This window comes from Coloeus monedula (assembly GCF_965178545.1).
Source record: "Coloeus monedula genome assembly, chromosome: 10".
Lineage (NCBI taxonomy): Eukaryota > Metazoa > Chordata > Aves > Passeriformes > Corvidae > Coloeus > Coloeus monedula.
The window spans coordinates 23251702-23273239 of record NC_138790.1 but is presented as its reverse complement, the minus strand read 5'-3'; the positions used below and the strand labels follow the sequence as shown (position 1 = coordinate 23273239).

Genomic DNA, 21538 nt, shown 5'->3' with positions numbered 1-21538 from the left:
TAGATAAAGAAGTTGCATCTTACTAGAAGGTCACATGAATGAAAAATGCAGATTTATGGGTCTTCTTGGTGGGAAAGTGCAGAAACACAAACCAATTCCAGGTCAGCATTGCTAAACAGCCACAATTCCAAAGGGAAGTAGGAAAGGGGTTGCTGTCTTTGGGGTCTTTTTCTGTAGAAGCCGTGAGTGTTTTGATGGTCTGGGGCTGGAAGATTTCACAAACACATAGTTACGTAATAGAGGAGGTTATTTTTGTGTGAAAATAGATCATTACTTCTGTTTTAATTGTCTCCTCCACATAACTGCATTGTGCATTGAACTCTAGGGATTTTCTTCCCCCACAGATTTAAGATTAAAAAGTTGTCTATTCTTCTTTCTCTCAAGTTGAATTTTATATTATTCAAGCCATCTTATTTTGTCTAAAATTTATCATGCAGATCTTAAAATCTCAAGACATGTATTTCCTTGGACTGCTGTCTTTCCTCGCTTTGCAAAGCGAAGCCTTCAAGACCAATTTTCCTGATGAAACCATTGCTGAGCTCTCTGTGAACATTTACAACCAGCTGCGAGCCACGAGGGAGGATGAGAACATCCTGTTCTCTCCTCTGAGCATTGCCATGGCCATGGGAATGGTGGAGCTGGGAGCCCATGGAACCACCTTGAAAGAAATCCGACATTCCTTGGGGTTTGACAGCTTAAAAAATGGTGAGGCCTTTTCATCTTGTCTTATTGTGGGGCTTTTTGTCTTAGAGAAACAGGAGCAAGAGTGGGAGTGGCCTGCTCATGTCCATGGGTTATTAATCACTGGATCTCTTGGTATCCTTGATGGCCTGGGCAGGCTTAAACATGTGGGTTCTGCATGAGCTGAGAGATGCTGACATAAAACCCTGCCTGGGCTACCTGAATCTTCAACAGTTGCAGCTCACACTGCTCATCCTGGTTTCTGCTGCAAAATAAAGTTGCCGTGGCCTCTAGAAATAGAAGATATTTTAGGAGCATGCTTTTTAGTGATTATAGTGAAACCTGGAAAGGAAAGCAGTAGTTTCAGCAAAATTGCTTCTGTTGATATCCAAGTAACTGGTTTGAAACCTGAATGACATTTCTTACTCATGCAGTGTGCTGGACTTTGGAGTCTTCAGTGAAAGGATGCTGGGGAGGAATTTCTGAACACAGACATCAAACTGTGTTTATCAGAACCACTGCAGAGATGATGCCTCTCTGTGGAGACTGCAGTACCAATTGAGTTCTACATTTTGTCTCTAAAACATTAATCAATTATCCCTTAGCTGAAATTGAGGGAGTTGTGCAGTTGATTTGTTCTCGACTGTTCGCTATTCTTGCATGAGAGTGGCATTCAGTGAAAGTGTTCCCATGATTTCTGCTTGGAATACATCATTGCAATCAGTTTTTAAGGTTTATTTTGTTGGTTTTTAAATTAAAAATTTCAGCTTCAGGCAAATGATGCAGCAGTACAAGGCTCCTATCTTAAAGCAGACTGCTTTAATCCTGTTCAGGATTTGTCATTGCCCACCAAGGATTCTGTACTGCCCCATGAAGGATCCTGGGAAATTCTAGACCTGCTTTTGGCATAGAAAAGGCTGCAGGAAGCCCTTAGTTTCAAAATTTGAAGTTCATTTTTCTTTAACTGACATTTAGGATGGAACAAAAGTTCTGTTCAGAATTTGTGGTTGCAAGACTTAGAAATGGGACCTATAAGAATAATTTTTTTTAATTGCTCTTTCACTGTAGAAAGGATTTCCATTGATAGCTTTGCCTCTGGTGGGACTCAAATGTCTCATTAATTAGACTAATTATAGCTGGTAGAAAAAACAGGCTCAAAGTAATATGTTCTTGGAGATTATTCCTTCAGATCTGAAGGTGTGTGTAGGTTTAGAAACAAGTTTATTTTAATAAGATTACTTTCCTTCGCATAAAACATCTTTGTGAATTTTCAGCAGAAAAGCCATGGAATAACTTCCTTTTCTGAACCTCTGAAGCTGTTTTTTCTTTCCTCAGGTGAAGAGTTTGCCTTCCTGAAGGACCTTTCTGACATGGCAACTGCTGAAGAAAGTCACTACGTGCTGGACATTGCCAACTCCCTCTATGTGCAGAATGGGTTTCATGTCAGTGACAAATTCCTGCAGCTGGTGAAAAAATACTTTAAAGCTGAAGTAGAGAATGTAGATTTCAGCCAAAGTGCAGCTGTTGCTACTCAGATCAATAAATGGGTGGAGAATCACACAAATAGTAAGTCCATGTGATCCTTTTGTACACTTCCTGCAGGAAGTGTTTCTGTTTCCAAACTTGTGCAGTGCAGTTGGGTTGGTGCTTTGGCTTTTATCTGTTCAGTCTGAGACTGAAGTTTCTCCTCCCAGGAAAAGAATTCTAGTATTTCTATTTTTTCCTGTGTAGGACTCATCTGTCATAAGTAATATTAGTCATTGTTAATCATGTGGCATCTATTTGAGTATTTTTTTTCTCTGGTCTTACCATCTGTAGCATTTATTGATTGAGACAGTTTTAATGGTATTTTAAATTATTTTTGAAATTGGTAAGTATTATTGGTAATGGCAGAAAAGTGGTCTGCAGAGGGGTTGTTGGCTCATGCTTTGGGTGTGTGGAGTATCACTCCTCCTCTGAGGAACTCTTACTCACAAGGTACTGTGAAACAGAATAGTAGGGAATAAAAAGATAATTTTGAACCACAGAATCAGCCTTTGTAATGTAATACTTTGCAATGTGAGGAAATGAGATAGCATGTGGAGAGGGTAGTTGATTTTAGAAACGCTGTCAACAGTTTCACAACACAAATTTGCAGCAGGGGAGTTAAGCACAAAATTACTGCTGTAAATATGCACATTGAGAGCTGCAGGATGCTGGCTTGGCTTGGCAGCTCCCAGAGAGGTGGCATTTCCTGGATACATGCAGAGTCCCAATGTCTGGGAGTCTCCTGTTGTAGGGATCAAAGCATGATCTCATTCCTGTTCATCTGGCCCACTCTGAAGGTTGATATTTTGAGAGTAATTCAGTGGGGTCTGGCTCTGGCACAGTTGTACTGTTGGGAATTTGAAGGGATTGGGATCACCTGCAGGGAATTTACACATCCCCATGTAGTCTGAGCACTTAAGAATCCATAGTGCTTTATGGAAACGTATGGCTCCAAAGTGGAAAAGCACCTCCTGTCATGCTTTTATTCCATTTGGAAAATGGTCTGGTTTTTTCCCAGGGAACACAGCAGCCATTATGTTCCTAACAAACTGCCCTTTCTCTCAGGCTGCAGAAATAACTGGATGTAAGTGATGCTGCAGATTGCAGAGTGTTTCCATGGACGTGGTGTCTCTCTGGGAGAGAAGGAAAAGCAGGGCCCACCAGGGCAGCTGGGCAGCTCTGTGTGTCAGGCTGGGATAGTTCCAGTCCCTGAGCTGGTCCCTGCCCACTCCATCTCCTCCTCTCTGCCTGCCAGCTCTGCTGGAGGAGAAGGCTGATTTCCCCCTTAGGAAAGGGGCCACAGGACAGGCAGGTTTCCAGTTCCAGCAAGTTTAGCATGATGGGAGGCTTGGAGCAGAAAACAGAACCATCAAAGGTTTCTCTGGGCAGGAAAATTCTTAACATTTCATTAGTGTGTTAACAAGATGTGGCTGAAAAAACATAAAGAAACATGAGTACCAAATAGAAATCTGGAAATGTTTTCCTTCTTAATGTTTGCCTTTTGTTTTTTTCCAACTCCAAGTGAGTATTGGTCACACCTCCCTCCTTAGAACATTCAAGATAAAATGAAGTACAAACAGCAACCCGGAAGAAATCCAGCCCTGTGATACACAAATTTAACACCAGTTAGTCAGGATCACATGCTCCAGAAAGCAGAATTAATTTGTTTTTTAAACCATGGATTCAGGAGTAATAATCAGACCAAGGAATGTGTTTATTTTAACACTTTGCATTGCAATGTCAGCTAAAAGTAGAAGTGAGCTAGAAAGCTATCTGAAGGAGGCTGTTCTTGAAGAACAGTGACAGATCTGGTCAGTGCACCCAGTTTACCAAACTGGAAATGATTTTGGTGAAATGCAAGGCATTTGAGATGAGCTACAGCAGGTACCAGACTGCATTCTGATGTAAATGACTTCTTTAGGAGCAGGAGCAAAGCAGCTGCCATGCTCAGCTGCCATACCTCCCATGAATAGAGCAGATGCTAGATGGTTTTCCTCTTTTGCTTTTCAAGAGCTAATGTCACTGCAACAAATGCTGGGAATTTATGTGGATTTTTGATGCTTAGTCCTGGCTTTGAATTCAACAGAACATCACTGAAGCTCCTTCAGAGCTCTCCCAGGTGAAGCTGCAATGGGTGCACTTAGACCCTTTAAATCAAGCACCCAGCTAAGCACTTCTTTGGATTGGAGCCAAAGTTTGTACAAACTCTAACCTTAAGATGAAAGTGCTGAACTGTTTCATAGCAGCAGGGTAAACATTCCATTTGTGACCCTTTTTCCACATGGCTTCCTTGTAGGGTATATTTAGTAGTGATCAAGAAACAGTTGCCTAACATGTACTTGATGGAAGGGTTTACACACCTACACTGTGATTTAGGTTTACAAAACACTGGTACTTTAATTGGAGATTTAATGAAACATCTGAATTGGAAATTACATGTTAACACTGCTTTTTATTTTCTTGCATTTTTCTGGCTGCCTTAAGTTTGGATTTAATGCTCACATTGACATGCAGACTGACAGCTGGGTTTCTTTTTAGGTATGATCAAAGATTTTGTGTCTTCAAGAGACTTTGGTGCTCTAACTCATTTGGCTCTCATCAATGCAATCTACTTTAAAGGCAACTGGAAGTCACAGTTCAGACCTGAAAATACCAGAACTTTTTCTTTCACTAAAGATGATGAAAGTGAAGTGCAGATTCCAATGATGTACCAACAGGGAGAGTTCTACTACGGTGAGTTAGACCTGTAGCAATTTAAAGCTACTAAATCTTCACTTAATGGGTTTGTTGCAGTAATATCCATTTGTACTGTTGTCTCTTCTTCCACCTTTAGTTTTAATTGTGAATTTTTAATGTGCTGTTTGCCCAAAGAAGGGACTCGGAGCTTCGTGTTTTTTCCTAATGTGTGTATTCTAACTGGTAGCAGCATTTATAATGACCTGCTTGGTGCCACAGGATGGCTTTCAGAATGTTTATCCATTTAAGCTCTTCACAATTCTTGAGCTAGTTGTGCTTATCACAAAAATAATTTTCTTGTGCTGTGCTAAACATTCAAATGAATAATGTTTGCTCATTACTGTTGGACTGGTAAAATAGAGGTTCTTTGAACAGCAGAACTAATGATCATTTTTAGTTGGAGTTTGAGCTCCAAGTAGGTTCTAAAGGTCTGGCACTGGCAGCATTTTGCTCAGTCTCATCACTGAAAAATTCTCTCTCCTGAATAAAAAACTTCTCCCCATTTCCCTGAAAGTCTCAGCAGCCTTAAATTTTATGTTCTTCTCTGTCCTACCAGTGAAAGTTATGTCACAGAACTGTGATTATCTACAAACTGTGTGATAGCTTGAGCTTGTATTCTTTAAGAAACCAAATGTAAGCCTCAAATTCTGTGATGAAGAAACCAATATAAATTTTATATAGAATAAAGAGGGTAATTTTTAACTCCAGTATCTAGTAAATGCTGCCTAGAATTAGGCCTATTTTACACTAAAGACAAAAGAAAACACTTCCAGCGGGGTTTTTGTTGTTTTCCTCCTCTAGGAGAGTTCAGTGATGGCTCCAACGAAGCAGGAGGGATCTACCAGGTCCTGGAAATACCCTATGAGGGGGATGAGATCAGCATGATGATCGTCCTGTCCAGGCAGGAAGTTCCACTGGCCACCCTGGAACCACTGGTCAAGGCCTCCTTGATTAATGAATGGGCTAATTCAGTGAAGAAGCAAAAAGTGGAAGTGTATTTGCCAAGGTGAGGTCGTGTTCCCGTGTCTCTGGAAGGGTGAATTGCATCTGAATTGATGGAGGAGCAGAGTGGGGAAAGCTTGAACAACCTGCTCAAGCCTGGAGTGATGCAGCTCCCACAGGAGGGTGGCTTTGACAGCAAGGCCTGGGGGGATGCAGTGCAGAGTGATGGTTATTTCAGCATCCCACCAGCACTGCTTTTGCATCCCTTTTGGAGGAGAGCACTCTGGGAAGGAAAGTTTCCTTGTCAGGAGTACACATCCACTCGGAATGGTGCTCAGAGTATTGCAGAACTCATTATGGATAAGTTCCGTTCAGACAGGAGCCACAGAAATATTGGAAGTCTGAACTACCAAATGTTTCATTTAGGTGCTAATGAGGTTTCTATGTGCCGCTATTTTAAGAAGTTCTAGTGGTGTATGTCTGTGTAGATACAAATGGTTGAGTGGTGAGGGGTAATTCCAGGCAATTTTGGGTTGGTTTTTTTTCCCAGCTGTAGTAAGTGCTGCTTTTTCTCCTGAGAGCAGCAATAGAATGACAAGACCACTGCCAGAAGGGCTGCAACTGTTGTCAGTCCATTTGCAGACACAGGTTGTGCACTCGGTGCAGATTTGCCCACATACAGCACTTAGGATCTTTCCTGGAATCCTGCTTCATCCACGTTCAGATGTTTCTCATGCCTGTGCTCTGCCTGGCTTGGCAGCAGAGTTGTTTACTACTAAATGTCACTAATAATGTACAGCTGGATCACACTGTCCTTCGAGTGATTCATGATGATTTCATGGAAGTGTTTATGTAACAATAGGGCCCATCTCTGAAACGGATCACTTCTACTTGTTCTGTTTTTTGTAGCACTGTGCAGTGGATACATGGCTGCAGAAAAAATAAATTCAAGTGAATCCTTTAATCATCAAAACAGTTCTTTGTTTTCAGGTGACTTGGAGATCTGAGCTTGTTCTATTTCACAGGTTAAGACTCCCTGCAGTCCATCAGCTCCTGTTCCAAAGCAAAGACCAGCAGCTGACTGCAGCTGAGCAAACAAGGCTAGCCAGGATAAATTAGGCTGAGATGGACTGGTGCTGTCAGTGTGCCCTGATCCCAAATTGAAATGGAATCCACTTCTCTGTAGAGCTTAAAGGCAGAGTGCTGAAGGACCAGCAGCATTTTGGCGCTGTTTTTCACCCCCCATAGATAGTTTCTCTCTTACATGAAGTCCCAGTTCCTTTGAAGGAGCAGGAAGAGCAGCAAAGAGCTGCATTGCAGGTTTCATACAAACTGAACCTACTGTACACTGTTCCTGGGATTTGTTTCTTGTTTTTCTCCTGGAGCTTCAGGTCCCAGGGGGCTCAGTGAGTCCACTAAGACACATGGGAGGGGAGTTTTCTCTGAGGCTGCTTTTCCTGCAGGCTTGGGAAAACCTTACCTAGACATTAGTGAGAAGTGAAAGATGGGCATTCTTCCATCCTTAAGCTTTCCTTTTATACCTGCAGCAGCAGCCTGAACTCCAGGTGCTGAAGCTGGGCATCTTCTCTCCAAGAATTTCTAGAGTGGGAGATCCACAACAGAAGTCTCTCTCCATTGATTATGGAGAGAATCTGTGAAAGCCAGCTTCCATATTTGTGTCTTGGGTATCTGAACACATGAATGGCATTGAAAATGCATTAATTATGTTTCTGACTTGGATTCAGTTTATATTGGTGATTTGGGGTTTTGTGTGCAGAGACTCCAGGGTTCTCTGGAGCCAGGTTCTCAGATGGGAATTTGAAGCCTGGGGTTTGTGTGATCATAAAATGTCCTTATTTATTCTGCCCTCAGGCTGCTCGGTTCTTATCCGGAACCTCAAAGAACGTGATAAACACCTGCAAATTAAGGCAATACTGAGGCAAACCAGGTAGAAACAGGTGCCAGTCACCTTCAGTATTTTCAGATTATAAAAGATAACTATCCTGAGCTTGGAATTCTTTATAGGAATACTGCAGTCTCCTGGCAAAAAAATCCAGAGATGAATTGCATGCTCCCAAGGTGTTGGGTTTCCATTAGGGATTCAGAGGTGATCTACAGGATTTTGTCAATGCTCTAAATAAACAGTTTATAAATATTTGATGCTGTGACTCAGAAGAGCATGTTATGAAATGTGGCCTCCAGGCTCTGTCCACTGAGAAATTGAAAGCAGCAGTGGAATAAAATTAAATTTTTATATCTTGAAAGATGCTATCCAATTATAAAGTGAACATTTTTTAAACTTATACGTTTGTAATGGGACTGAATGACTTGCCGAAGCAGAGTTAATCACAACTTTGCAATTTCTGTCTGCATTATCTGTGTGCAAATGAAATTGTGTATTATTCCTCTTAATAGCAAAGGAGAGATTTGTACAGAATTGTTAAATTATACTTCCTCGTTTTCATTTCCAAATCATTGTTTTCAGCTTAACCCAGACTAAAATGATCAACATTTTAATCCACTTTTTGCATAGGAGTGAAACAGACCATGAATCTAATTTACAAAGCTGTCTCTCCAACATAAATTACTTGAAGAGCATGGGAGGAACTGGTACCTAACAGTGGTGCTATAGTTTGCAGATCTCCTCTTAAGGATTGTTCCAGTGTGCCCAGATCTCTATAACAATCTTCTTGCTTTTTTGTGCATTTAAAATATCTTAAAAATCTTTAGACAGTGTTGAAATGGTAAGTGGTGTTAGCTGAAGATTGTTTTCTTTGAAAGAAAAAACAACAAATACCAAAACCACTCAAAAACACCCCAGAAAACCCAACAGAAATCCAAACCCAAATGAAAGAAAACCCTTGAGCATTCTGGTTTTACTTTTTAACCTGCTGTCTTAACTCCCTTTTTGATGAGGAATGGGCCAGTGCTGATTGTCCTTGAGACACAACCACAAAAGAGGCACAAAACTGTCCCACTGGAATACATTCCCACCCAACTCCTGCAGGTTTAGCCCTGGAAAGAAGGATCTTACCAGAGAAAGACCCACAACCTGCTTTACTTCCCCTGCCCACAGCAGCTGACTGGGGGTTTTGGTTAGTTTTGCTGTTAGTGGGGTTTTTTTTTTTGCTCTCTTGCTTGTTTGTTTTGAGTATGAAATCCTGTGGGCTGGTTCTAGCACCTCGGGACAACCTGGCTGAAATTCCAACCAGAATGCTGGAATTGATAGCAGCTGGCAGCTTGGCACTGGAGGCTGGGTACAAACAGTGCTGCAGTCCCCAGGGCCTGTTGTCCAGGCAGGAATATTGATGCCAAGCAATGCAGCCATTCCTCTCTTTGCCTTTCTTTCTGTGGGATTTCATCTATTAGAACCACTCTGAAAACCTGGAATTTTCTTGCTTTGGTTCACTCAGAACCCTGAGGAATTTTTGAAATGATGGTGTTTGGGATGAATCACTCCAGGCTCTAGTTCCCTTCTCCTGGATGAGTAGACCCTGTACCCTCATCCTCCTTGGCTCTGCAGATCCTGAGCATCGAAAAATCACAGAAAATTCAGTGTTTTAAGAGTTGCATGACACCATACAAGATGAACACATCTTTTTTTTTCTATCTTAGAAGGCTCTAAAATAGAAGAAGGATGGCCTGATGTGGAATGTTAATGCTTAACTACAGAATGTCAGTGACATAAATGCATCACTTTATTCTAATGCAAGTTTTCAATTTCATTAAAATGTCCTGGTTCTCTACTAAAATCCCCAGAGAACTGCTGGTTTCTCAATCTAATCTTCTCTTCAGTGTCTGTTTCTCAGACTTCCCTTTGTGGTTTTTAAAGTTCTCAGTTGAGAGCTTTACTATTCCATGATTTTTTGATACTGAAGTATTTAAATCAGTTTTTCAGAGTATTTTTAGCATCAGGAGCACCTAAAAGATTGTGGGGGAAATCAAATACAACCATCTGGTTCATTATATGCAACAAGCAGTGCAAATAACCAAGTGTCAGGGGTAGTGTGGTGTAGCTCAACATTCCCAAAGTCTGGAGGTGCAGCAGATGTCTGGGAAATGAGATGGAATGTCAGCTCTGTGTTCTAGGTTGTCAGCTTTGATTTTGAATACCATCATCACTGTCTGTAAGGAGTGCACAGAAATCCAAATCTGGCTGAGGGGTAACTCCTGCTGAATGTTTATGTCAAACTGCAGAGCCTGAAATTAAATTTCCAAGTGTGAAGCTGCCCTGTTACTTTTGAGAAAAGGCTGGTTCTGATGTCGGCTAAAACATTGGCAATCTCATTAATAATTGATCTGTAACTCTCACTGCTTTTCAGAGCATGTGAGAAAGGAGGGAGATGCTGTTGGGAGTGGGGTTTTACCACAGGACAGAAGTCAAGGAGGAGAGAAGGGAAGTAATGAGTTTTATTTTCATAAAGGGATTGTTTGATATTTATACAGCTGATGGGCTATTTTTGGTCACTTTTGTTGGTCATAAAAAGCAGATACTGGACAGATATCTGGAGATACTGGACAGCCCTTCACTCATCCACCTGCTCAGGATTTGCTTTTCCAGAGGTTCCGGGCAGGGATGGAGCCTCTATCTCCAGTCCTTCCCACAGGCATTCTTTGGCATTATAACCAAGCAGTTTGCTTTCCCTTTCCTCAAAGCCATGTTCAGTGAGGCTTTCCAAGTTTATTTTTTCCCTAAACCTCTCCCAAGCCTCCCCCTTGATCAGTATGCAGGAGCATCCTGTGCCACAGTTGCTTTCTGGGTCACTTTGCATCAACGAGCAGATGTGTGTTTGCTGTCTAATGGTCCTGAAACTTAAACCCACCTGATTTCCATTGTGTCTTATACTCTGCACTTGGAAAGAGATGCTTCTTTGCAGTTATTTTTCTTACTTTTACCTCAAAGTTAGCTTTCCATGCAGACTTTACTTGCTACTTTCTTATCCTGATATTCCTTACTAATGTGACAGTGCTAGCTCCCACCTAAATTGTGTTGAAAGCTTGATGCATTTAATATTGGGGTGGAATAAAAGCCAAAAAGGGAAGCAGACAGCACTGAAATTTTTATAAAATGCATTTTAACATTCATGTGTCTTCTCTGTAAAGTAGGTACAGTTGGAAGTGGTTTTCAAAACGTTTTAATGTAAATATAACATAGGCATATTTCTGAGTTTATTCTCTCTAAACTCACTCAATGTGCACAGGCAGGACCTCTGTCCTGGACTGTAGGAACTCTAGCATTGGGAATCGAGTCTCAATTCATCCTTTTTAGGGTTTTTACCAAAGTCTCTACAACAGATCTGAACGTATTTTACAAGGGTGTTGTGAGAGTAAAACCGGTTTTAGTTTTGGAGCCTAAAGGTCAGGGAAACTTGATTGAATGAGCAACTTGCAGATTTGTTACCACAGTAACTGATGCAGAATATGCCAAATATCATCAGAAGCTTCCTCTGGTACTTATATCCTTGTTGGTCTCTTCTGATTGTTTTGAGAACTTCCAAGGCAATAAAATCACAAGAATCAGTTCCCATGTTTTTATTCCATGCACGCCCTGGAATTGTTCTGGACCGGGTGCATGAACACTGCTGATGCCACCAGTGATTTATCAGTCCTGATCTATCTCCAGATCCTATTTTCAGTCCTAAAATTCTTCTCTGGATAATGATAATTCTGGATAATATCCATTCCACCACAGATTTTTGGCTTCTAGTGGCATTTATAAGTTCATTATGAAAGTAGATTTTGTACTGGATTTTTTTCAGGTTTGTGTAAGTGAGGAAGATCCACTTGACTCTTATCCACTTCTATTTTGATGTCCAGATGATTCTTTTTGATGTCCAGATGACTCTTTTTCGAGCTGCCAAGGCTGCTGCATGCCAAGGTGTTGGACATCTCAGCTCTTCATCACCTGTGCCCTGCCCAGAGCTCTGGACTTTCACCTGGAAAGAACATGTTGTTCTTCCATGGAGTTGGGGAAGTTTAATCCTAAAAAAGGAGATTGCACAGAAGCACATTTTATTTGGTTCTGGCACTTACTTGCCCCATCACCAAGCACTGAGGTGTGTCTGTGTCTGACTCAATGGCTGGAGAAACCACAACAGCATCCTACAGACCCTGTTTTGTGTTGGGCAGTTACAGCCAGCCCTGTCAGCATATTGTAAATCACTAATAATTCATTTGGTCATTCCCCAGAGCACCCATAACTCACCCCAACAAGCATTTCTAGTCACTCTCATGTGTTTGTCTGTAGACATCTGGTATTTTCTGCTTGGGGCTGCCATTACTACTACTTTTCTGCCATATTTCTGTGTTTTCTCCAGCTGCCCAGTCTCTTTCTGGCCACACATAAAGGTCTTTTTTTGTTTTACTGACACCAGGCATAGCTTTTACAACGTTTGAAAATCAGTCTGTAAACAGAACAAGCTTTTGCCCAAAATTTTGCCCACAGGGTAGATCTCAGTTTGTCCTTCCAACACACTAACCCAGCCTAGAACAAGGCTTTTGCCAGGTTATACTTGTTGGTGCATTTACACTAACAACTCTTTGTTTTCCCTGCCCTTTACTCACAATCACAACCCAAATACAATTGTGCCACCACACTAATTAGAAGCTGAATCAGAAATGCTTCATCTTCAAAGCTGCTGGCCTTTGCTTATACTATCAAAGTAAAAATGGAGTATCTTTCTTACTCCTCCTTTGCCAGCAGCTCTCTGGGAAGTTCTGCTGTCGTTTGCCTCATTTGATATTCTGTTCTAGTATCTGTACAATTAAATTCAGGTTTTAGAGAAAACCTCTTGTGTAAAAAGTAAGCATTTCCATTAGCTGCTGCATAATTTTGCACTGCAGTTTTATGGGCAGGGGCTGCACATACCATTAGCATATTTTTGATTGCTTCTGTATTAGCAAAAATCCAGCTGTGAGTAAACTCATTTGTTTATAAGCATTTTTTTGGAAGGTGTCACTAGCACTGGAGCTCCTACTTTGCATTATTTATCTTGGTGTTTTTACCTAGAAAATTTAATCTTCTAATAACAGTAAGTAGTGCTTACATCTGGCTTTTTGTAATTTTCTCTTCCATTCTCCAGGTTCACAGTAGAACAGGAAATTGATCTGAAGGATGTCTGGAGAGGTCTGGGAATTACAGAGCTGTTCAGCAGCAGTGCTGACCTCACTGCCATGTCTGGTAAGAACTTCTTGTCTCTCCAGGTAGATGAGGAAATACATTTTTCACCTGGGAAAGTTCACTCTGAGTGTTTCAGAAGTGGCTCTCATTAGGAATGGAGACAAAGTGTGATCCCCTGCAAGAGGCAGATGCACATTGGAGCAGTGCATGGCTGCAGTGCCTGGCTGCCAGATGGGAGTCACACCCCAAGGGCTCATCCTGTGTCTCCCGTGCTGCTTGTTCCCAGCACTAGGAGCATTAAGCTGTTGCACAATTAGTTCCTCTCCCCAGCTCCCTGGAAGCAGCACAGGGAAGAAGAGGTTGGAGATAAAGGCAGTTTAGTCACAAATGCCCCCTGCCTGTTGCAATATGTTGTCAACACTTAATTTTCAGAAGTCGAAATAGCCAATAACTTTAAAAAATGAGGTGGAAATGAGATGTTTATGCTTTTAATACCTCCTAAAGCTGTTCACAGAGTCACAGAATAGTTTGGATTAGAAGAGACCTTAAAGACCATCTCATCCTAACCATGAGCAGGGACACTTCCACTATCCCAGGTTGCTCCAAGCACCATCCAGCCTGGCCTTGGACACTTCCAGGGATGGGGCAGCCACAGCTTCTCTGTATTGAAGTAGCACACTGCTACCTGTGTAGTTTTGGGGGTATTTTAGGTCCATGTGTGACTCCCCAGCCATGCAGGTAGGTCCTTAGCTGGTGGGAAATTCCTGTTCTTCATTGTCTGTCCCCAGGACAAGCACTTAGTGCCTTAGTCAGAACACTGGTAATAAAGAAGGTAATCAAACCTTCCTCCCACATTTACAGAGGAATGTTTGTGATGATCCTTTAATTTTTGCTAAGTTTGAAACACTCTTTATAGTGTATCACATAGCTTATTCCACTGGTTTTCCACTTCCACTTTTCCAGTGAAACTAGGGGAAAGCTAGCTTTAGCCAATATGAAAAGAGTTGAAATAAATGAAAAACCCTTTTTCAAAGAAACAGCATTTTTGTGAAGAAAAGCACCCTCAATTTCTCTGCCACCTCAGAGAAGAGTCAGCTTCCCACTAAAATCTGGTCTATTTATAGGAGATTATTTACTTGAGAAAAAGCACAAAGGAGAATGGGAAATGCACAGGAAACCACAAAGGCAGCACCTGGCTTTTATTTAGTTGCATGTAAAATTCATTTATGTTTCAGGGACACGTATTTATCAAGAGGCAGGAAGAATCACGTGCTTGTGTCTTAATCCCTGTGACTACTGATTTGTTTAAAGTTTTATATTTCTGACAACTGTACTGTACAAAATCAAAATACCACATTCTGCATGACTGAATTAACTCCTCTGCCATTTAAAGATTTACTTGTTATTTAAGTATAGAGCAGTGTATGGAGAAAATTCATGAGTTTTCTGTAACCTCTCTGCTTTTTACTGAAAAGAGGCTGTTCCACCTGGGCATGGAAAGGTTATTTGTAAATTAAGAATTAAAAAATGGTTTTGAAGTAAGATCCTTAATGAGAACCCCACTGTTGATGCTGTGGAAATGAAGTTTTAAGTAATTAAAATACAAAATATGTTTCCTGTTTCTAATTTTTCATAATGTAAAATCCAGATGGAGGAAGGAAAAATAAGTCATGAAGAGAAATTGTTTAAAGCTGACTTTTACAGACACCTGGATTGGGTATCAGGTGGCAAGGAAGTGAAAGTTGGAAGTCTATGTGCACGTCAGGGTCAGCCCCCTGGAAAATCTGGCATTTCATGAAGCCTTAAATGCAGATATTTCAACAGAATCTTTAACTGGACACTTAATTTAGGTAAATATAAATAAAATTAAATCTGAAGAGATTTTTGAGAGATTTGGTTGCATTTAAAAATCCTCTCCTCCTCCTGTCCTGTTGCTTTGGCATTGCTGTCAGGGAAAGTTGCCTGCAATTCCAACAGCAGCCCTAATCCTGTCATCAGATCCAGGCAGATTGGTGAGCTCAGCAAAATTCTGTGTGGCTTTAGTGGATGCAAACCAAATTGCAGGATTATTTTTCAATATTCAGAATTTTTTGCTTTTTCCCTTCAATCTGAAAAATGGAACCAGAAGGACCAGCTTTACCTTCTGGAATGTCTGGATTCTGAGCAACCAAAGAGAGAGTGTTAATCCAGGTGCACTTTTCAAATGTTACTCCCTTGCAGAAATTAAGTTTTTTGACAATTACCACAGGTGAGTAGGAGGACATTCCTGTTTGGCTGTCAGCTGACTCTCACTTTCAGAAAGGACTTTGACAGTATTCACTTGCATCTGATTCCATCAGGTGTCCAAAATAATCTCGGAACAACTTCTGCTACTTGGGATTTTATCACTTACACAGCACATAAATTTGCTGCTTGAGTGTTTTACCACCACTCAAGACTTAGCACTGAACTAATTTCAATACTAAAAGTCCCCTTTCTCCTTCAGATGATTATAATATTTCTGGCTGGTTTATAGAGTCTTAAAAGCAGCAAGGTGACCTGCGTGACAGTGAGCAATGAGGTGATCTCAGTGACTTACCTTCACAATACAGAGTAGTTAGAAGAGCATCAGTTCAGTAAATAGCTCTTGGAAGTTTTGACTGACGTCCATGTAATTTTTCTGGGACAGCCTAAGCAAGAAGAGCCAATAAACCCACATGATATTTTTTTTTTTAAAAATGAGACTTGCAGAGCAGCCAGTTGGCAGCTGAGTGGGAGTTTGCAGACATATGGAGAGTAGTGACAAATGGAGTGTGATGCCAGCGGAGTCGTGTTCATTAGGGGGCAGCTCCAGCTCCCTCCCCCATGGGTCAGCCCTGGCTCCTGCACAAAGCTGGAACTTTGGCACCAAATCCCCAGGGAACTTCCCTGAGATGTTAATCAGGATGGTTCTTAGGGAAATCCACATTCAGAGAAGCTCCTAGAGAGAAATAATGTGATGGGAGAAGCTCAGGTGAGCCCCACCTTGTCCCCTGTGAAAGCCACAAGGGAATTGGATTGTCCTGAGGAGATGGGTGTGGTATGGGAGCATTGCAGCCAGGGATGTGAGAGTCAAACCCTGGATCAAGGAAAAGGCTGCCTGGACTCTCAGGGACAACATTATGCTTTCATTTGAAAATAGATTCATTCACTGCAGGGAGAGATGAATGAGAAGGATGTGATAGTAGCAGTATAAAGAGAAGAATCTAGAGAAGGTAATTTGGGATGTGGAATTGCTCTTTTCATCATCCAAGGACAAAGATATCCAATGAAGTGAAAGGCAACAAATGGAAAACAAATAGAATGTGCTTCTCTCATGTAAAACTTAACCACAGGGATCTTTGCTGTGTGTTCTTTGAGATTGGCAGGACTGAGAAAAATGAAATTGCTCCAGAGCAATCAGGACTCTCATGCTATGTTGAATAAAGGCACTCTGTGTATAGAGACTTGGGTTAGGGTAAAAGGCATGTGCTGGGTGAGAGGATGTTTTTCTCTTGTCAGTTGTGCTGCAGTTTTCATCTGTAGGGCTTTTTGAATCTTCTTCTGAAGCAACAATTCCAAGCTGGTGCAGTGGGCTGGACTGACTGGGTGTACTGGTCTCGTCTGCAGTGGCACTTCTTGTGTTCCTGTCAACTTTAAAAGTTGGTTTTATTACTCAGATCCTGAAAGCATTCACAAGTAGACAAACTTCTACAGCTGATGGCAAATGTTAGCAGTGTTTGTGCTGTCAGAATTAGGGGCTCTCGTCTCATCAGGTGGAGACCAAACTTCTGAGGTGCTATTTCTTATCAGAAACATACCATGGGGTTCCATAAGCACCACCAAACTGTACAAAATAAAGCATTGGGAGCAAAAATGTGGAATATTTCTGTGAATGTTACAGGGCACAGGATTGGGCTTCAGTGCTGGAGTAATAAAGAATTTATTGAAATACGTGATTAGGCTAAGTGGGCATTTCCTTGTCATTGAACATAAAAATGTATTTGGCTTTAAGATTTTTGCTTAATGTTAAAGACAAGTAGGTGCTACATGTCCCAAGTGTTAAAGGAACAGGGTGGAAACTTGATGCCAGCTTTACTGAAGGCTGGGGACTGAAGTCTAGAACTGGTACAAGTTTTAACAGCCTCATCTATGTTTTATTACACACAGCCCCAGAGGGGATGATTTGGGGCTTTTGCTGGTGTGATTGAAGTGGAGCAGCTGAACTGGGAGGTTTAATTCAGTGCTGAGTGTACAGAGCAGCAAATGAGATCTGCTGGGGAAAGACTTTTTCAACTGCTGCTCCTCGTGGCTTTGCTTTCTTTGGCATTACAACTACTGAGTATTCCAGTAGAGCTGATCCTTCAGCATCTGACAAAAAGCAGTGAAACATGCACTGACTTCAGCAGGAGCAGGCTCGGACTGAAATTAAAATACTGACAAAGAAGGATGGAAAACAAACAAGATTGAAAAAAAATAACTCTGTGGTGGTTTTTGCAATAAATATTTATCTTCAGCTTCTTGTAAATACAATAGAAGAAGAAAGAAAAGACCTCATGTTCCTGGAGGAAGTCTGTGTTGTACCTAGTGCAGAAATGAAATTTTTTTTTTATGTCTAAGTATTTGCCTATAATGTCATAATCTTTTTTCCCCACTAATTGTATTTAAAAATCTTGTGTCCCTCTCTTTTATCCTCTCTGCTATACTGGTGCTCTGGGCAGTCCTGAGCTATTTTAATAGCCATGGTGCAGGAGAGCACTACAAATTGGAGTGAGGCAAATGGGGCTGTTAAAAGGTATTGGCAGAAGGTGTTTTAATGCAAGAAAGCTCTTCTCCTTCCCTACCTGCTGTATAATAGTGTTGGGTTTGGCAGTGTTTGGGGTGGGTTTTTTAAATGCTTCCATCTTATTGTTGAGCCACTTGAAATATGTTCCCTTTCCCTCTGCAGATAACAAGGAGCTTTACCTTGCAAAGGCATTTCACAAGGCATTTCTAGAAGTTAATGAGGAAGGATCAGAAGCTGCTGCTGCCTCAGGTACCTGACTGAAAAGCAGAATTAAATCAAATGTCTGGTTATTCTGTGCTAATTAATTTTTTACAACTGATTTGCTGTACAGCCAGGAAAGCTAAATAGCAAGTAGCATGGAGACAGAGCATAGCAAGTGTGCTGCTTGCAGAAGAGAATTCTGAAAATGAGAAGTGTTGGCATTTTTGTAACATGTTTTACAAAGAATTTTGAGCATCCTCTGAAAAACCTGTTCTTTATTTTCTTTCTGTCAGGAGAGTACAGACTGCAATTTATGTTTCCTTTATGGAACTTGAACATTCATCATTTTTCAAATGCTAATTGAGATGGTCAGAGGCATTTGATCCAGGAGAGTTAGGAAGAGATGAGGGTTGTTGCAGCTGCATTTTAATAAGCTCATATTTGGAGACACAAGATGGGAAGTGTTGAATTTACAACCAGAGCTGTCCCCTGTTACTGCTGGGGGCAGGTGCTTGGTTTACATGATTGTCACATGAAAATAAGTTACATTTGTTGCCAATATATGTCATTAGGTGATTTCCAATTGCCTCTGCCAGTCTTTGAGGAAAGGAGGAATTACTTGCCAGGTCTGGATTGAATTGTTCCATTAACATGGGCAGAGATTACTGGCATGCTCCAGTCTTCGTGAACAGTGGAGTGAAAATTCAGAAGTAAATGAAACACTGGGAATTAGTAATAATATCCTGGAGAAATCCATGCATCTCCAAATAAAAATAACAAAGGGGCAAATTCTGCCTGACTCACAGTTAATTTTACCTTCAGCCTCTGCATTATTTAAAAACTCCAGCCAAAAGCTGCGGGATCAGCCCATTTCATTTTTGCATATTCCACAGTTATTAAGGGTTCCCTTTCCCTCTCCACTGCAGGCTGGGAGCTGTGTAAAACAGGCCAGCAGTGCTGGTTAATGCAGTGCACCCTCCCTGTGTGAGTGAGCAGGAGTCAGAACTCCTCTGAAGGTTCTGGACCTTAAAATTTATATGCTGCTCCCTCAGCCTGGCATATTGCAGCACTCTGCATTGTTAATAATTCTTAAAGCCAGAATAGGTAATTACTCTGCAGGTCTCTTTCCTTTTCAATTAATATTTTCCTGCTATTTTTTGGGGTTGAGTGTGGGACTTCAGTGGCCACACAAATGTCTCTGCTGAGAGCAGGAGAATGGGCAGAGCTGTTTAATGAGTTGCCTGTGTTCTCTTTCCTCTAGGAATGATTGCCATCAGCAGAATGGCAGTGCTCTATCCCCAAGTTATAGTGGACCATCCCTTCTTCTTTTTGGTCAGAAACAGAAGAACAGGTGAGAATATTGCAGACTTCTCTGAGTGTTTCACACCACACAAGTGGTCAAAGGAAAATTGCAGGTTTTGACCAATGGACTGGGCTTGTATTATAAATTTTCCTTAGTTTGTTTTAAAGTACCCAGTGTTGGAAAGACTCACCTTTTCTATGTCCCTGAATCTTTCTCCAAATAAAACACCAAAATCTGACGTAACCCTGAAAAACATTCACAGAAAAGAAAAATTCCCCATTTTTGTTGTGAGAACAGTGTTACTGCCCTGAGCATCCATAATCATTGCATTCCCTGAGAGCTTGGCTGCAGTCAGACCAGTGAAATATGTTCCCAGTAGCAAATGATTTGCATAATGGAGGGCCATTACAGTTGTGAATAACTCTGTTGTGCTCTCCAAGTGCTCGGTGGCAGGTGAGGGATGAGAGCAGCACTCACCAGCAAAAGGGGCAAGGATTAAGTAATTCCTTAGTCTCATATTTGTAATTTGCTGTAATGATGTGGATGTGACTGGGTGATAAAGCATTGCTGTGCACCCACAGAGCTTTTTATGGGTCTGTGTTTGTGATCCCACCACAGGATCAGTGTTTCCTAAAACATTTAGTGGCAGTGATGCTTAATCTGGTTAGGTAGAGTCACTTGTGGGACTTCACTCAAAGCAGAGCACTGAACAAGCTACTGAGAAGAGAGTAAACTTCATCCCAGCTGGAACTAGGCCAGCAAGGCAGGATACCAAGTCTTAGGGGTTTTTTAACCATGATAAATTGAGTATTCTTACTGTTGTAGACACACTGGGCAGAAAATATGTCTGGGGGAGGGTATGTCTCCTTTATTGCTACTCAGTATCCAAAAATCTCCCCGAAAAGAAAAGTTCAAATCAGGACAGAGTAGAACTTGGTCACTTTGGGGCACTTCCTAACATTGCACAGGCCTTGTTGCATGTAGAAAGAGGAGTTGCCAACAACTGTAGTTAAAACCTCACAGCTTGTTACTAATCTGGAAATCTGAGGCTGGAAACCTTTTGAAAAAATCCTGTTGGTTGTCCTTCTTCTCCAGACAAGCCCAAGGGCTCAGGTTTGGTTGCTGTCTTCCAACAGGGCTCTTAAGCCATGTCCTGGTACCAAGCTCCAGGATGTTTGATCCTATAAAAATCATACAGCACTGCTCTAGAGGTTATTGCTGGTATTCATCATTTTAGAACCTCAGCTTCTCCTCCTGGTTCTGACATCTTTCCCTGCCTTCCTCCTTTCCTACTTTCTCCACAGGTACCGTGTTATTCATGGGAAGGGTAATGCACCCTGAGGCAATGAATTCAAGTGGCCATGACTTTGAGAAGCTTTAACTGCCACCAGCTACCAAAAGGAGATAAGCACATAAAGTTTGAAGTTAATATATTTAAGGTTTGCTGTGTTTTCCCCCAAGATACTGTTTCAAAATGCTTTCGGATCTAACTGTGTGCAAGTCAGTTCCCAGAGGAAAGCTTACAGTATTAAAGTAATGGTTCTGTTTCTGTCATTGTGATTGCTGTGTCCTTAAAATAAAGTTGTGTACATGTCAACAACTGTTTCTTGTTCTAGTGAGTTGTAAAGCAGAAAACTGCAAATCCATTATTTGTAATTTTTTTACAGTCCAAAGACTGACTTGATCAATGAGACAGGAGCAGAATGTGTGCAGCTCTGAATAATGCAAATGGCAAAGCTTGGTGGGCATTTCTAGAGCTGAGGAAGCACATGTGGACACTGTGATCTCATCCTGTCCCTGGCAGAGCAGGACACGGCCTGTGATGCACTGCTTGGTCAGAGAAAATGGAACAAACCGAGTGGATTTGATTCTCTGAGTGTGGTAGACTTTGTGTGAACTCTCCCACGTGATTCTCAAGTGCTGCTTTTCTGGATGCTCCTGCATGTGACTCTGCCACTGACCTCCCCTAAGTGTTGATGCCAATAAAATCTGATCGCATGAATATTTGAGACCTGTCAGTGTAGAAAGCTCTGTGTGTGACTGAAGTAAAAGAGTTCAGTAGTAATGGCATTTGTGTGGACATATTTTTTCTCCCCCACAGCAATTCTACTCTTCAGTATCTCATTTCAGGGCTCTAGAATGTTCTTTCTCAAAAAAACCTACCCCAGCTTAATTTTAAGTGTCTAAAAATGTTCTATTCATAAATAAATGTCTAAAGGAACAACATAATCCTTTCCATTTCCTA

General features: G+C 41.4%; 1 protein-coding gene across 3 annotated transcripts in view; it reads left to right on the top strand.

Moving 5' to 3' along the window:
* The window catches only part of SERPINI1 (serpin family I member 1), a 44216-nt gene extending 23323 nt beyond the window's left edge, over positions 1–20893 (top strand). For all 3 annotated transcript variants that reach the window (XM_082287994.1, XM_082287993.1, XM_082287995.1), the window contains exons 2-9: positions 438–705; positions 2017–2247; positions 4747–4941; positions 5746–5950; positions 12969–13066; positions 17952–18038; positions 19252–19341; positions 20598–20893. In XM_082287994.1, the coding sequence (XP_082144120.1) occupies positions 456–705; positions 2017–2247; positions 4747–4941; positions 5746–5950; positions 12969–13066; positions 17952–18038; positions 19252–19341; positions 20598–20674 (1233 nt within the window). In that variant the 5' untranslated portion in view covers positions 438–455 and the 3' untranslated portion in view covers positions 20675–20893. The remainder of the gene's footprint in view (positions 1–437; positions 706–2016; positions 2248–4746; positions 4942–5745; positions 5951–12968; positions 13067–17951; positions 18039–19251; positions 19342–20597) is intronic.
* The last annotated feature ends 645 nt before the right edge of the window (positions 20894–21538 follow it).